General features: G+C 41.7%; 2 protein-coding genes across 2 annotated transcripts in view; one reads left to right on the top strand and one right to left on the bottom strand.

Annotated features, from left to right (window-relative positions):
* Positions 1–12,710, top strand: part of PXK (PX domain containing serine/threonine kinase) — a 26,547-nt gene extending 13,837 nt beyond the window's left edge. Inside the window, 6 exon segments of the mRNA XM_009326325.1 lie at positions 1,701–1,749; positions 2,507–2,584; positions 3,015–3,101; positions 3,721–3,790; positions 4,744–4,806; positions 11,612–12,710. Of these exon segments, the coding sequence (XP_009324600.1) occupies positions 1,701–1,749; positions 2,507–2,584; positions 3,015–3,101; positions 3,721–3,790; positions 4,744–4,806; positions 11,612–11,817 (553 nt within the window). The 3' untranslated portion in view covers positions 11,818–12,710.
* Positions 12,711–13,245: 535 nt separating this feature from the next.
* The window catches only part of PDHB (pyruvate dehydrogenase (lipoamide) beta), a 7,825-nt gene continuing 3,531 nt past the window's right edge, over positions 13,246–17,539 (bottom strand). The window contains exons 2-9 of the mRNA XM_009326333.1: positions 17,237–17,531; positions 17,103–17,165; positions 16,983–17,018; positions 16,609–16,894; positions 15,782–15,892; positions 15,059–15,150; positions 14,469–14,610; positions 13,246–14,088 (exon numbers count right to left, since the gene is read on the bottom strand). Coding sequence (XP_009324608.1) covers positions 13,943–14,088; positions 14,469–14,610; positions 15,059–15,150; positions 15,782–15,892; positions 16,609–16,894; positions 16,983–17,018; positions 17,103–17,165; positions 17,237–17,531 — 1,171 coding nt within the window. The 3' untranslated portion in view covers positions 13,246–13,942. The remainder of the gene's footprint in view (positions 14,089–14,468; positions 14,611–15,058; positions 15,151–15,781; positions 15,893–16,608; positions 16,895–16,982; positions 17,019–17,102; positions 17,166–17,236; positions 17,532–17,539) is intronic.

Below are 17,539 nucleotides of genomic sequence, written 5' to 3'. Positions count from 1 at the left end.
TCCCTACAGGCTGTCGTCACAGTGATGCAGTGAAGTGGTAAGGGCAGGTATGGGGCAAGACTAGGATGCAGAAAGGGAGTAATGTCAGTGCATGACTGAGCTCGAGATCATACCTGTCTGCAGTGCCGCCCTTCCTCCAATTAGGAGACAATATTACCGGGGAAATTGTCTGCTGTCACTGTGCTGCGACATGTCACCAGCATGCTGAGCGTGGAACACAGTTCCTGGTGGGGGGTTCTTTTACTTTTTCTTAATACGAGGTGCCAGAGTCACAAGCTTATAAAGGACTGATCGCCCATACCTAAATCTGGGTCTGATCTCACAGTATACAGATTGCAGTACATTTCAAGCATGCTCCAAGATTCATATTTCCTGGTTGGGAAGAGACACTGCAGACTTGTCTCAGCCTTCAATCCCTTCTACTCCTCCCTTCCTCTGCTCTTAAAGGAGGTGGGAGGTAGAGAGGAGAGTGTAAGCAGGGGAGAAATACTATAAGAAAACCCTGTGAATACAGGAATGTACAGGTGTTAAAAGACGTTGAACAAACAATCCATGCCCAGCCGTATCTGATAGGTAGGATATTATACTACATTCGCTTCATACCAATACTTTTCACAGCTGTTCTATGTAGATGTGCAATGCAATTAATGTAATTTAAATATTTATTAAGCTTTATTATTTATTATAACCGTATAAACTACGAGTTTGCTTAATTTTGCAAGGACATGTAATCAGAAAAGGTCAGAAAAACGCCCTGTAAACAAGAGTGAACATTCATGGGTTTTTTAAAAGTCTTTTAAAATTTGATTTATATCTGAATTTTTCATGGAATACTATTCTTACAAGCTTGATTCTAGACTTGAATTTGTTTTCTCTAGTATAGGCCTTGTGATAATTTTCCATAGTGAACAGCAACAAAAAGTGTCTGAAATTTTATCTCGGGGCTAGGCTTGAGATCTCTTTCTGGGACAGTTTTCTAGTATGTTCTCCAGAACAAAGTATCTTGAAATGGACTAACCAGTTTATTTTCAGACTACCATTGCCCTCTAGTGTCTTTGTTTTGGACGGAAAAGGATTAATCATTTATGCTGTTGCTGGTGATACCATAGAGGGGAGAGCAAAAATCTTAGAATATTTCCTTTAGTTGCCTTTGCCAGAGTACAGACAAGAATGCAGATATTTTCAAATGTTAAGTTCACTCATTGATCTTTCACATGGTTCTTATTAATGCTAAAACAACAGTTATGCTAAGAGAGTTTTCTTAAAAAGAGCAATGATTTTGTTTAGGTGAAATTTAAAGTAAATCCCTGGTAATCTTTTGTCATTAAAGAATCCATACACTTTTAAGGAAAAGGCGTTCTTTTTTTGGGGAAACCCTTCTCTGCCTTTGATAATTGTACCTGTTCTATTGGCTTTCAAAATACTTCACACAGTCTTGCTAACTGTGCCATCAGTAGTGGCTACATTCTGAGGGTTGGATGCTGCTAATTCTATGGCAATGCTTGGAAAATGAAAAGCAGTACATAAAAACCTATGGAAAAAAAACAAGCAGTGGCCTAGGGATGAGGACGGAGAAAGAAAAGGAGAAAGAGGGAATTAAGTGAACAGTACCAGTAGTATTCTCGCTGTGGTTCTGCCTATTTCTTGGGAATAATATTCCTTTTTTTTTTCTTTTTTCCCTTTTTTTTGTCCGCTCACAGATTATTCAGTGATGTCCTGCTAACAAACTCCGAGAAACCACAGTTTAAGGTAGAGTTGAACGTTGATTTGCTGATGTTTGTGGAAGTGCCAGGCTGTGGGTAAGCTGTGCATTACTTGACCAATAGGGTAGAGGAGAGCTGGCTTTACTTGGCTTTACGGCAATTGCCATCAGTATTTGGGTTCTTTTGGTGAATTGTACCCAAGAACGTTATATCACCCCTTAGAAGGGGGGCACAGCGTGACCCATAAGTGTTCAAGTGTAATTCCTGTGCTGGAGCTAATTTGTGTGACTGATGGCGGCGCTCTGTCTGGGTGGAGGCTGCGAAGTGATGTGGGTCCCTTGCAGTGAGAGGAAACGAATTGCTAAGACCTGTGGAAACTGATTTTGCTGAGTGACACCATCAGCACATTGTTGCCAGCTGCAGTGCTGGGACTTTTGGGGAGGCACATCTGCTCTCGTTGGGGAGCTGCCCCAGAGCACTTCTCCTGGAGGGCTTCTGTTGTCAGCCTCATGGCAGTTTGGGGATGTGACCAGAGTATCAAAACCGTTAGCTGTCCCTGCCATTAGAGTATCCCTTCCATTATTCAGTGTTTCTTTGTCCGTGCTGTTAGATCTGTAGCTAGGTTTGGAGTGGAAAACATGCTTCTAGAGTCTTCTTTTCTCCTTCATTAAGGGAATAGTGTCAGAACTTGGGGCTTTAGGTGGGCAACATGATCAGATGAATGGTGAGTTTTGAGCAGTGAAGTTATGTTTTGCTTTATCACGTTTTGTGCTATGATTTTTTTTCCCCCCATTCTGTATTAGATTCCTACTAAGCTAAAAGAGGCATTGAAAACCTCCAAGGAATGCATAGAAAAACGATTAACGGAAGAACAGAAACTGGTAACGTCTGCATTTCTTTACTGTATTTCCTACAGCCATTCCTTTTCCTCTTATCATTTTTACATGGGGAAAGTGAATGTTTGCTCACTCAAAGTGATTTTGAGTAATAGAGGCTTTCATCAACAGATTTGCTTTCCCAAAAATGCAGTATGAGGAGTTGTAGAACCAGCTGTTGACTGTATGGCATTTCACTGTTTTAAGTGGTGCAGCTTCACAGGCAGTGGCTCCTAAGTTAAAGGATCATTTTAACTGCAGTATGAGGCTTCATCCGCTACCAACAACAGTAAAGATAAAAACTAAGAATGAAAAAAGAAAACTAAACATGTAAAGTGACTACAGTGTGTTTTCTTGCACCCCAAACATATGCCTTGTCTGAGAACATTTAAGATCTTAACATGGTCTTTTTCTGTTTTTTCCCTTCATTTTGAAGATTCACCAGCACAGAAGGCTGACAAGAGCTCAATCTCATCATGGCTCTGAAGAAGAAAAAAAGAAAAGGAAAATCTTAGCACGAAAAGTAAGCAACCTTTAAATAGGTTTCTCACACAGAAAAAGACTGGTATCTTTTTTTGAACATTTAGCATGCACAACCACAGGTACGCTGGTCTATTCTGTGCTGTGTTTTTCTGTAAGACTTCCTGATTGTTTTCACTTCTGGAGCTAAGCAATACACTTCCTAAGAAGCTTAAGTTACAATGGTAGCTGACTTGCATATTGGTTTAACCTCGTTGAGGTTGCTGTATGAAAACAGGCTTAGTTAACACCTCATACACAGATGACAGCCTGTGCTGCTTCCTGCTGCCCGGTGAGGGTACTGGAGCCTTTTTTTCAGTCTGCTCCTGCCGCGTGCTGTCTGTGTTTCTTTTCCTTTTCGTGGGTCACTTTTCTGCCTTTCCCTTGTGGTCAGAGGGCACTGGAGTTGCCCTGCTTGCTTGCCTGGAGATATTTGAGCACAGAACAGCCTTGCTGCTGTCGTCATCATGGCAGCACATGTGTGTGGGGAGAGGGATGTTGGGCATTGATAAACCTTGTGTGATATGGTGGATGGCTGTTACAAATCTGTGTGTCAGTTCAATCTTTATCATGGAAAGTGATTATTCATTCTCATCTTCTGTTTCTTCTGCTCTTTTTTAAAGAAGTCAAAACGCTCTGCCTATGAAAGTGGGGAAGAACACTCAGCAAAATACAGCAACTCAAATAACTCAGGTAACTACAGAGAGAAGAGCTTGCTTCTACACAGCTATGTCAATGTTTCTGTTGTTGCTGTCATTTTCTGGCTTAAAAGATCCAGGGTCACCATCAGTTTACACATTAATATTGGACTACCAGAGTCTGTTACCACTGTTTTGGGTATTTAATAATAGATATATCAAGGGCTGAAAAATACTGTCAGTGTTAGGTTTTCAGCTGCCTAATATAAAGCAATGTGTCCTCTCTTCTGTGCCCCATTCCTCCAAAAAAAAAAATCAGTCTTTTCATTCTGTTTGACATTTGAGTTGAATAATAATAACATCCATTATTTGGGCCATTTTGTAATGCAACCTTCAGGGAGAAGCTCTGTATTCCGAAGTAAGGTGTTAAGATGAATGAGAAAATTATCTGTTTAATTGCTGCTTCAGTGCCAAATTCTAAAACAACAGAGCCTTTGATAGGTCTTCATTTAGTTAAAAGGAATGGTTGGTGCTACTGATCAGTTTAACAGAGTTGACTTGTTTGGCTAAAATGTGTCCAAAGGCAGCCCATTGTGGAATAGTCAGGTATCAGAGTAACTTGTGGAGTACAGCAACTGACTGAAAATCATCTCTTAGAAGGAGAAATGGGGTGCCATCCATGCAGTGGCACAACTCTTAAGGAGAACAGAATTTGGACGCTGAAATCCAACAGCCTAAGCAACAGAAGTGTTTCCCATTGAGGAATACTGTTGAGTGCACTTCTTACGTGTTTGGACCTCCTCTGATAGTGTGTACTGTTAAGTCTCTCTGTTGAGATCGGGTCTGAGTGACACTGTTCGTATGAATGGGAATCTTTCCCAAGATTTCAGTGGAAGCAGGATTGGATCTTCAGTCAATAAAGTTGGCCTGTTTCCAACAATCTGTCTTGTCTGACTGTGTTGAATTTTAATATCACAGCTTTAGTTACTAGACTGTTGTTTTATTTAGCAGGCTCTGGGGCGAGTTCCCCATTAACGTCTCCATCATCCCCCACTCCGCCCTCAACAGCAGGTAAGTTCAAGAGTCATTACAGTGTTTGTCTCCTTCTTTGTTTTTTATTCCCCCACCCCCGCAACTGTGGCTGTTACTCCCAAGGATGGTTAAGGGATGGTGGTTTTCAAGGATGGAACACAGAGATGACATTTATCTCGTGTCAGCCCAAGTGTGGGCATTTGCTCTCTTTTTGAGGGCCATAGAGAACCTTTTAATACTGTTCTTTTTCATTTAATAACCTTTCTTGAGATATACACGATATGATTTAACCATAGGATATAAGTGCTTTCTTCAAAGTCTCTATTACTCCAGTCCTACCGACATTGCTACTTCCCAGACATTTTCTGGCCCTCATGATGCTGTATGCATTTGTTCTGATGTTAATGATCTGTTGACTCTGAAGTACTGTTTGTTGATCCCTTGTTTTTGTGTATCGTGTCTTTACGCCTGTACTGCTGTGATGTAGTTTCAGGAGTTTTGGGTGTGACAAATTCAGTGGCTTACGCTGCCTAAATCTCCCGTTTTGCTACAGCCCATTGATAACACCAGTAGAACTGGTAGGAACAGGTCAGAAACTGATTTGGGTTAAAAATAGTATCTTTATTATTTTTGGCCGGTTCCCTCTTCCAATTTGCTGGGTAGCTGTGCAAACAGTTTTGCTAATGTTTAGGACAGGTGGTGGGAAGTGGTGAAGAATCTGCTTGAGTGAGCAATAGAAATGCTCATGAAAGTTCGATTGCAAATCTGAATATTGAGCAATAGCAGATGTGCTTCAGTCTGAAAGGCTAGAAGAGGAGCACTGGCAAACATTAACAGTAAAAGGTGTTAATGGAATACATTTCTAGAAGGAAAGCAGTCCATAGCATTGCTGTTCGTTACGATGACACATGCCATATGATTCCTAGTCCCAGGAACTTTCTACACAGCACAACTTGTTAACTGAAGTGATGCAACCAAATCTGTGTTTGCTGTGGATGGTCTTTCAAAGGACACTGCAGTCTCTGTGATGTAATTGAAATCAGCCATGCTGAAATTCAAATAGGTCATTTCTCCTTCAAGTTGAGGGTATGTTGAATTGTATATTTTATGAACTAACTTCTCCCAGTTAGTCTAAACAAGATAATTACTGTTACTGTGTTGCACAATAACAGTGCTGTTCTCTGGATGTACTGACTCTTAGCTGGAGGGTTTATGTCAAGTTATGTACGCTTTAAAAAGGAAGTAGCTGAAAATGCGAAAGAAAACCTTATGCCTCCAAAATGGACAGATGGTTAGAAAACATTTTTTTTGTCTGCAATAAAACTACCTTTTACTTATGTTTTAACTTTAACGTGTTGGAACTTGATTAAAAGCTTTTTGAAGTTTTGAGCATGTGAGGCAGGTTTATGTGTAGACGTGGCTCAAATGGCTAAGAATGGCTCAAGTTTGGGCTCAAAACTTGGCTGTTGCTCAAATCACATTGTCACAGTGTGTCGGTCATCCTGCTGCCAGTGTGCTCATGATGACTCGTGGTGATCAGCCCCGGTTGACACAGTGCACGTTGCCCTACTGCATTCAAATTGGAAAGTCCTTTAGTGTGCTGGTGGCATTGATGCATTTGGTCGGGTATAAAGGCAAGTGTCACCATTTCAGGAATGCTTCTGTGAGTAGAATTCATAGAAGAAACTTCAGATATTAGCTCTAAGAGAAAGCTAGCGTGCTTGAATTTTTTCACCAGCAATGTTGTAGTTTTAGCTATTCTAAGCAAGTATGCTATTGATGACTTGGTGAAAGACTCACTGGCCTCATGGTAGGACTTTTGTTGTGACAACTGATGGATCTATAGCTTGTATCTCTCTCCTCCAGTTTCCTTGTACTTACTAAGGGTATTTACCTCTAAACCAGAAATACTTGTGGGTATCAGTGTGGTGAGATGACTGTCAGAAAGGGAATGAGGCTTTTAGTCTGTCTTTCTGGTTTGGTTGTGGTTGCGTTAGAATCATGGCATGTCAAAGCATCTTGCTGATACGATGCCATGGCAAAATGAAGGCTGACATGGAAAAGTGTGCCTAACCAAAGCTCTTGCCCTTGTCCTGGCCTGTGACCAACCAAATCAATGTAGTATGTGGGTATGTGCAGAGCCAGAGACACTGACCAGAGGGGAACGGGCTCCAGGCTGACATGCCCTGGGGAAGTAACCTTGTTCAGGGGGTTTCTCACACGTTGAGACGTGCTTTGTCTCTGAACAAAGGCCTTATGAGACTTAGCTTGCAGTAGAGTGCTTGGTATAGTCAATGCAAAACATACTAAGAAAGAAAATCATTGCTGGTTTCAGCTGTCTTCATAATGATAGCTGCAACTGTAGGATCGAATGCGTGACCTGCTTTGAGGGGAAAGGTGTCTACTAGAAACGTAGGCTCTCATGGGCTTTTCTCATTGACTAAAATGTTTTGGGCTGGTTTTGTTGCAGACACTTGGCTAAGTATCATCTTTGAAATACATTGTTTTGATCGTGGCAAGTGATTCTAATGTAACTTCCCATGTTTCTGACATTCTCCCTTGAATGTTTGATTCTTTTTTTTCCACTTGCACAATTCTTTGCTGTCTTGAAAATCTGTTATTTTTCTTTGTGGCTATGAGCTGTGGCTAGGATCAGAAGGGATGCAGAACACTGTGATATGGGTTATTTAAAACCTCACTGCATCTTCTCTAAATCCAGTAAGCCCATAAAATACCAGCGAGCTCTCTTACAATAGAGAGAAGTTTTGAGGGCGCCGTTTTTGCTTCCGTGCGGGAATAAAAGTGAGAGAGTTGTACTTAACTTTAGCTATCATTTTCTGTGCCAGTTGTTCTGAATCCTTCAGTACGACATACATTTCAGAGACACCCATATGGTGCATCTTTTCTGCTCTTCACCTTTCTGTAAGACAATTTGAATGCTTTAGCAAGTGCTGTTCTTGAGTGTCTCTGATCCATGGAGCATAAGTGTAAATACAGGTGTTAACACAACAGGAAGTGTTCCCTGAACTGAATGGATTTCATCTTCCATGGCTAGTCTTCCTGCAGGTTTCTTGCTAAATCTCTCTAAATGCACTTTAATCCTGTAAAGCTTTAATTATGGCATGTGCAACTGAAAGCATGTGTGTTGTATTTGTTCATCAAGTATAATAATGCTTATAGCATGGAAAATTGTGGTTCGTTATTCAGAATCAAAGTATTGTATATGTAATATGAAATAGTCAATCTGCTATCCTCAGATTTGTCAGTGAATAAGAATGTATTGATTATTGTACTAACTTTTCAGCTAACAGTATCTGTTTTTCTTACTTTGACACGAGAACCGGATGATTAACTTGTGTCCTCTCTCTTTCTCTGCTGTCTTCAATAGAGCATGCATCATTTTGAACGTGAATTTTCGGAAAAGTAAGCTAATGCTGATTTATCTCTTTAAAGATGCTCTGTTTCTGTATGGGACAGTTGAATGCAAATCTTGAACTTGCTTAGTATTGGGAGGGAATAGAAGAAAAAGATCTGAACATTCTTACGGATTATTTTAATGAAATACAGCATCTTTAAAAACTCTATCACTAAAATGATTTTCTTTGTTTGCATCCCATTCTCAGCCAAGTTTTTAATGCTGTTTGCACAATTACTGTCACTTTAAATTCATAATGAAGTTTTTGTTTCAATTCAGGCATCAAGTTTACAGCATCTGATTTACTTCCTATTCCTTTTAACACACTCTCTTAACAAAAATGTCCCTGTAAAAAACCCTTGGTAAGTTCTTGTTTGAGTGTTTTATTCTTACAACTGCATGAATGAGTAGAACGTGTGTTTGCAGGCAACTTCTTCCAACATATGTATTGGAAAGGTCTAGTTGTAACTGAGCACTTGTCTCAAATGTTTTTTCTAGTAAATACAGGAAAATATTTCACTGTTGGACAGACCAATCTAATCTGTAGATGTAACTGCATATGAGTACATCAGTGTGAACTAAGATTTCCTTTGCACCACTCATGTCAAGAAGGGAAGGACAGCTTGGTTTTGATTGACTAATTGAAATGAATTGAAGATTTTCAGAACCATGCTCTAATTAATGGGTTCAACATGTAATGCTCATAGCTAGTCAGATACCATCCTAAAAACTGTGTGTATTTATGTTTTAAGGCAGAGCTCAGGTGTAAGAATATCATTGCCTGTAATCAGTCTCCCAAGAGTTTAACTGTATCATGTTGTCGGCAGCTCAATTTCAATAATAGCTAGTCCTGAGGAATTTTAACAAATTTCCTGGAAGGACGGTGGTCTCTCCCCCTACTTCCCTGTCTTTTCTGTCCCCGTTGTAAAATAACCAGACCAAAATTTGAAGATAACACGTGGAATCTTGACCTAATACTACTTAGTGATCCAAGCACTTTGTGGCTTTTTTGCCCCTCTCCCTGTCAAATGTGTACCTTCTTTCACTGCGTATGTTACCATTGTATTTGTATTCCAGACAGAGTCCTGGCCACCCTTTTCATGGTTGTTCTCTATTGCATCTTGTACAACTACTTGCGTAGCATCTTCAACCTCACCTTGCAGTTCCAGCCAAAAATCTTGTCTTTGTTCTCTGCAGTTCTTGGATCTCTTTCAAGCCATTTAATTTACGATTAGCTGGTCTTGGCTCTTTTACAGCAGTTCATTTGATCAGTTTGGTGATAGCGTTGGTACACCAGTCCTACAGCGTTCTCTGACCCCTTTAACCACAGAAGTGGTTACTTTAACTGCTCTTGGTCTTGGTCTTCCTTTGGCAAAGTGTCAAGATTTGCTTGGCTGGCAGTCTGTACACACATGAGAAACAGAAGGACTCTAACCTACGGGATGGTTTTCCAGTATTTCTGATAAGAAGTTGACTTACATCTTTGGCTAGTGTAAAAAAGATTTGGTAAGTTAGATGGCCCCAAAGCATCAATATGCAATTTATTTTAGTTTGTGCTAACATTGTGTAACGTTTTGATTGCTTAAGAGAGCAGTTGATCCACATGCGACAGGCATGTTAAATTGCTTCAGTTGATCTCTGGTATTTCTACTAGGACTTGAGTATTTCCTCTGGAAGGGAAGAGAATGAAGATGAGCCCAATATGTACTTCCATGTTTTGTTGTCATGGAAGGTGGTTTTCATGCCAATTATAATTTCTCCTGAAGAGTTGGAAATGCTACAATCACAGCATGTATTAACATACACTAGCAAAATTGAAAGCTTTGTGTGAATACTCTGCATTTTGAGCTTGCTCCCATATGGGAAAAATCTCTCTTCAAAGACTGGTACAAATAGAAAATGAGGGAGCTTTGAGTTATGACTTTCATCTAGTATAACTGCTTTTTTTAATTACAGTAGTTCCTTTTTTACTATTACTTGTTAGTCTGAGAGCAAGTGTTAGTGAGGAATTGAGAGAGAAGTGGAGCACAGAGAACTTTGCTTTTTATTTTCTGTAGTTGAACTTTATCCTTCCTCAAATACCTCTTGAGTCTGAGTGGCCTAATGTCCTTTAACTGCTTGATATTTGCTTACTTCATAGCAAACAGTTCTACATCAGTAACCATAGTCTCTTGGTTGACCTCATGTTTTTTTTGTGTTGTATCATAGTTCTTGCCACTCACCAGTATATTCCTCTTTGTAGGTTAGAGCTACCAAAAGCGTTATGCTATAGGTGCCATCTGTCTCTCTAGTCTTACTATGGAATAACTTATGATCTAGACGATCGTAAATTAAAATTCACTGTTGAATAGTTCCAAGATATTAATCATTATGCCCCATGCTCATTCCAGATTATATGAGACAAGAAAGGCCCGTCATATTCCCCCTATAGCTGGAGATGTGCTGCAAATGCCACCTTCACATGGATGTCTTGTGGAACGGCAAGCGGTCACCTCTGAAGCCCTTTGCTCTTACTGCTGCCTGGGATCTTTGATTGTACTTGTGTAGAAATGATGATGCAGCGTGCAGCAGCAGGGTTGCACAAGATCAGGGTGTTGGGGAGAGCTGCTTGGGGCAAATACGGCCACCTGCCTGGATCTGAGCAGGCCCGCCCTGCTGAGCTAGCTGCCTGCATGCACCGCGGTGGGCTCTGGCTTTCCAGGGAGTCTGAGGCATGATGAGAACTGTGAGATGGATGTGACTGGGGCAGAAAGCAAGGGCCAGAGTGCAAAGGACTCGTGGGAACACGAGAGGCAGGCAAGCGGTGTGAGTGGCAGATCGTTGTGATTCATTCAGCCTGTGAAACAAGCATTTGTTACAACATGTTTGGAGAAAGTCTGACAGTACTGCGGAAGTGTAAAACACTTCCAGAAAGCTCTATCTGCAGTTAGTACTTTAAAAATGGAGTATAATCTGACCAAGCAGTCATCACAAATACTACAGTGATGTGGTCCTTCGTAAGAATGTGAAGTTAGTCATGTAAATAAGAACAGGTAGTAAGATTTGCTTCCAGTCTTTGTTACTGTTCATGACCCAAAGAGCAAACTGCTTCACTGGGGACAAACAAGAGAAGCTGAAGCTGGGAAGCCCTGTTAAGTGATCTCCATTTCCCTCAGCGCAAGATCACATTTGAGTCATGTTTGCATCCCCAAGTACTGAGGCACTTCAGGCTTCGTTTCAGAGGTGTCTCAGATGACACGACTCACCTGCAGATAGAGGGATTTGATCACTTTGGCGTTTTTTGTCTGTTCTGTTCTTCACACTCCACTGGCATTCAAGGAATGATGCGACTAGTGCAGGACTGACCAAGTCCAGCTAAGCAGCCGCAGTCCTTTGTGGCAGCACCTCCTTGGCATAATCAAACTACATCTTCTCTCCTCAACCCAACAGGAGCATCGTCGATACCCCCAGCACCGCCACCGCCGCCCCTGCCACCAGCAGCTCCTCCTCTGAGTACAGAGGTGCCAACACAGCCAAGCCCGCAGCCCGATGTCAGTGCAAGCCGAGGAGCCTTACTCAGCTCCATTCAAAACTTTCAGAAAGGAACTCTGAAGAAAACACAGACCTGCGACTACAGTGCTCCCAGGATCAGCTGAGGCCGCTGGTCACCAGGATTGAATTCCCTCTCCCCCTCCTGTGCTGTTTAGGAACAAGACCCTCCTGACTGGCGACCGCTCCACCAGCACAGAGCGCCTAATCATGCTGTAGCTCCGTCTACCCCTATTTCAGCTTTTCTTGAGTAGCAGCACCACCCTGTCTGAATTGCGTTGCCATGCTGTGATAAGTATTCCATTCTTTACTTCGTTCCAAGAACTTTGTTCTCTAGCTGCAGTTTCAAGGGTACAGCAACTTCTATATAGCTGAATAAAAATCTGGAAATAGGAATGACCATGATCATGGTGAATTACTGCATTTTTTCTAGCTCTATTCCACCCCTTTTTTCAAATTACAGGAATGTAGTTTTAGTCTGCTCAGTTTTTCAACACTTTTCATGTACTTGTAACTCATCTTAATTTTTCCTGCATTGAATCAGCAAGTTTTGTTTCAGATAATCCAATCCCCCCCAACCCTTAAAGAATACTGCACAGGTGAGGGAACTGGAGAATTAAATCTTATTCCTACCATATTTGCTGGTGGAGTAAAAATGCTGTCTCATTGAACTTGTTTAAACGGACATCCTACCTGTAACTCTAAGGGAAAGTGTTTTTAAATGACGAACAGTTGGAATGGGAGTTAATAGGGCACTGAGATATTATTCATGATTTAGTTAAATGCAAAGTTACTTCAAGTTAATTCTACAGCTTAAACTTTATTGAAAGATCCTTTTTGATTTAAAACCTTAAACAAATTGCACTTTAAAGGATTATAGATAATCCATTTTTTAAATTCAAGTACATCAGTGTTTGTTACTATGCAGAGAATGTCTGTACAAAGTTTCATGTAACCTGTGATATTCAGTCATTTTTATTAAAATGTTAATGGAATTCCTTCAGCAGCGTGGTGGTGGGTAAATTCAGCTAGGATTTCACCTGCAAGTCAGACTTCCCAAGAAGCTAATAGCACTTCTGCTAAAGGAAATACCCTGAAAGGTATTCTTGGCCCTTAACTGAAACAGGACCTGAGCTCTTCTGCCTACTTGCAGAGGTAAGTATCTCCTCTCCAACAGTTCATTGGAAAGCCACCCTACCCGGGGTACAGAGCAAGCCACACTGCACGGACTCCTAAAGGCAGCCATCACTCTGTACCAGAAGCTGCTCAACAAAGCCTAGCAGAGCTCCCCTGGCCTGTCGGGAATAGCCCCTTAGCTAAACCCTGGTGTGTAGTGATCTGCCCGAAGGCTGCCGTGTCTGTGTCCCAGCTCTTCAAACACAATCTACGCGACTGCTGCTTCAGACCCAGGCTTGGTGCGTCTGAACAAAAGAACTTATTTTGCACTGTAAGGAACTATAGTTTGAGCATGCCGTTAGCCCATGTGATGAGTTAAAAAAAAACAAAAACCAAAACAAAACGTAAAAGCAAAGCATCTGGGCAAGTATTTTTTTAATCCCTGTATGTGGCAGCTAGTAAAGAGAAATCGGGTAGTGGTTCCCATCACATACTGAAGAGGATCAAGATCTTTAGTTAAGCTCTTGTGCAGAAGCTTTCCTGCATAAGCAGAGTGCTCTTCAAACTAAATGCGTTAGCCATCTCCTAACCCATACCGCAGGCTTCCAAAGCCACTTTGTGCAGACAGTTGCACTTAACTGTTGAACTGAAAAGCAAGGCTTCACTCACTCCAGTTTGATCATTCACCTTTAATAAGCCTTGCGACCATGGGCTCCTAGAGAGCTGTACAGCATTCCAGGGCAGGGCTCGGGGCCCCCTCTTGCTCACTGCAGTTCTTCACTCAACCACCATGACAGCCAGTCTAACACAGCTGGTCTGGCAATTACAAGCCAAGGAGAAACAGAGGATTTTTTTCCTCACTCTGAATTTAGAATAGGATTTCTCCACATACAATAGTACTAACTCACCTGTACTGTTGAACAAACAAGCATTACCACATTGTTGCTTATACCAAGTGTGGCTTAGAGGGTAACCCCATATAAATATTCTGGGAGGTCACTATACTTTCCCCACTGTACAAAAGTTCATGTAGCTATACAACAAAAGTTATGCATACAACTTGCCCTGCACCATTGATACTTTGTAAGGCAGGACTTTAAAACATGTATTTACAACTTAGATATTCAAAGCTTTCTTCACTGCAAATATTATATCTTTCACTTGAGGTAAGCAGTTATCTTCTAAAATTTTTGCATAAGGCATAGGAACATCTGCACCGGTAACACGCACAGCTGGAGCATCCAAGTAGTTAAAGGCAGATCCTGAAACAGAAGGGAGTTGTCAGGTTGCCATGCACTCTGGTTTTCTTGCAATTCAATTTCTGAATCTTAATCTATTTAAACAATTTTGTTCCTGTAGCTCTAACATTCCAGATACCTGTTCCTGCTCATTTATCTTCATGCACTATGGTTTAGACAAAATGTTACCATCCTACTTCTCACACAGTCAGATTCCTGGGATAAGAATTACTCGCAATGGAAGACCAGCTGGATCCACCCTGTGAAAATCTCTAGAGTAAGACAGCTAGGCTCAAGCTCCTCAGATATAAAACCCTGACTTTGCCTTCATCTGGCTTTATCAAGAAGTCATCGGGATTTCGACTAGGGAATGAGATCAACATGTATATTGCAAAACTTAGTACCTTCCATGATCCTGGCACAGATTTCAGCTCCTACTCCAAATTGCGGCCAACCTCCTTCTACAGTTACAAGATGGTTTGTCTTTACAACACTGGCTTCCACCGTTTCAATATCCATTGGTCGAATGGTGCGCAGATTTATAACCTGGGGGGGGGGAAGAGACTCTCTGAGGTTTGTTCTTTAGCACTTTCGTCTGCTCTGACTTTCAAGACAAGACTTAGAGTTAATAAAATTTCTAACTTTTTATCCTGGCAGAGACTGTGCAGAACAGTTTCTGGTGGCTCCTGGAAAATCCCAGATAGGTGAGTCTTGCTGTACTGAGATACAACCATACTAATACATACTGTCGTTGTTCTGCTTACCATGCAGCTAGGCCAATCTGAAAATTGTTAGCAGTTCTGCCTTCATTTTGTGATGAAAAAGTCAAATGCAGGAACATGAAATATACGTGCTTAGCTCACTGACTGTTAGAGCATTTACAAATACAAGAAGCTTGTAGTTGTTATAGTGAAGTTTTGCAGAGCCTGAAGGAGAAGACCCTCTGCTTTTTTTCCCACTCCAGGGAAATTTTTTTTTCAGAAACCCCACCCACCTCACACTCCACACCTTCTTTGGCAAGTACCGCAGCTGCTTCCAAACAGTGTCCGACAGGTCTTGAGTGCGACACTAATGTAACATGAGTTCCTAGAACAGAAACAAATGTTAAAAAAGAAAAAAAAAACCTTAAGATTTAAAGTTTTTTCCTAGACCTCAGGCTCCTTTCAAGGTGATGCGAGGATTCTCTTGTAAATTTAAGCTCCTCACATTTATTTGAAATGCTAAGTGTTCTATGCCCATACATAGCATGAAGAGTAGTAGCAGAAGGACTATGCTAAGACACAAACTTTATCTTTTCAGTTCCATGAATTAAAGGGTATTTAATATAGTTTTCAGATTATCCTTTTCAAACATTCATATAATTCAGTGGTAAGTTATGAACAAATGGGCCGAAATACTACAGTGATCTCTTTTGCATTTTCTGACAAAAGTTATATACTAAGGTGGGGGAAAGTTTTTCAGACATCATCTACTCCATCTCTATACTAAGGAACAAATCTTTTAGAAAGATATACTTTCAGATGATATATAGAGAATCAAGTGATCTTTCTTTATATGGGCAACAGAACAATAAAGTATACTACTAGATAAAATAAATTTGAACATTTAACATTTGAAATACTTCTCTGTGCCCCATGACAGCCGTATTCTGAATAGCGAAGAGGTTAAAAAAGTCCCCAAGCAGTTAATAAGGAAACAAACTGTATTCGCAGCTTACCTTGCCTTTCTATTTTAGCTTTTCCAATTGGAACAACGAAATCCTTTGACTGTGCTTGTTCAGACATTTCAAAGGGAACACCATACAGCAATTCATTTTCCAGCATCACAACTAGAAGAAAACATACTTGGATTAACATGTACATCTGCAGGCAGAGGACTGTACTGATGATGATGATTAACGGTACTGCAACAGACTAGCTCAAGATACTAAGCCCATCCAGGCAACAAGGACTTGAGTATGTTTGCAGAAGCAATTATATTAAAAAAAAAAAAAAAAAATCAGTCTTTACTTCAGTACTGAATTATTTTTAAAATTCTCTAAGTTAGTCTTAAACAAGATCAGGTATTTAGCTTTTGGTACTTGACAGCAGAATTGCTACTTTTAGAAAGGTCTTAGATTTTGCATGCGTGTTTGTGAGAAATAATTAAAAGCAGGGCCACCTTTGTCTTTAACAGCATTCCAAATTTATCATCTGAATTTAATGATCTGTAAAAATGAGTTACATAGTCAGACGCCGTATATGCAAGAACGCCTGACTCATCTCTGTCCTTTTTAACTCCTTTAGGATAGACTCATAAATGCTGCTTCTAAGTTTCCTGATTGGTAAAACTAGCATTAAGGATGTAGCTGGCAACAGCACAACATTAGTCTATTGCTAGCGAGCCAAGTGCCTGTTAGGAAGAAGTTAAGTATCTGAATCAAAACAGCCTTAAGTGTTTTAGGGTTTAACAATCATTTTTTTGTTTTAAATGGGGCAGGAGGGGAAAACAGACATTCTTCTCTGGATTGAGTGGTAGGTATTGCCGTGATCTGCCTGTGTTCACCTGGATTATCATCCCGGATTGATGCTTTCAGCAGACCTTTGGCATCTTCTGAGCTCCAAGGACTAACAACTTTCAGTCCCGGGCAGTGCCCGTACCAAGCCGCAAAGCACTGCGAGTGCTGAGCGGCGACTCCAGCTGATGCCCCGTTGGGACCCCGGAAGACAATGGGAACAGCGATTGATCCTGCAGACATGTAACAGGTCTTGGCAGCGGAGTTTATAACCTGATCAATTGCTTGCATGGAGAAGTTGAACGTCATGAATTCACACACTGGTCTCAACCCTGCCTATTAAATATATTAAAATATGTATTAGTAGGTTTTTACATAAAAATAGTTTAAATGTTTAATTCAGAAGGAATGCAAATTTACAAACCATAGCAGCACCAACAGCGATTCCTGTGAAACCCATCTGAAAGAGAAGGAAACCAAGGGTAAGCACCAGGGGAGCGGCCGATGAAGGGATCGCCAGGGCAGGAGACAGGGGCAGCCATACCTCTGATATTGGGGTGTCGATCACCCTCTTGTCCCCGTACTTCTTCCAGAGACCCCTGGAGATCTGCAGGGCAGGAGAGAGGAGTCAGGGCGCGCCTGAGGCCCTTTCCCGGCCTGGTAACGGCATCCACGCACCTTGTAAGCGCCATCGTACTGGGCCACCTCCTCGCCCAGCAGGAAGACGCGCTCGTCCCGCTCCAGCTCCTCATCCAGCGCCTGGTTCAGCGCGTCCCGCACCGTCACCTGCGAGACACCAGCAGCCGGGCAGGGCGGGGGCACGGCCCGCAGCCGCCGGGCTCCCCACACGCCAAGGACGGGGGTGGGGGAGTCACCGCACCGCACCTCAGCGCACCGCACTTCACCGCCCACCCGCACCGGCGCCGCCTCGCGCCCCCGGGGCCGGCCGCCTCCCTTGACGGGGACGAGCCCCCTTCCCCC

This window comes from Pygoscelis adeliae, unplaced genomic scaffold, assembly GCF_000699105.1.
Source record: "Pygoscelis adeliae isolate BGI_AS28 unplaced genomic scaffold, ASM69910v1 Scaffold606, whole genome shotgun sequence".
Classification (NCBI taxonomy): Eukaryota; Metazoa; Chordata; class Aves; order Sphenisciformes; family Spheniscidae; genus Pygoscelis; species Pygoscelis adeliae.
Note: the sequence above shows the minus strand (reverse complement) of the source record. Positions and strands in the feature narration are given on the sequence as shown.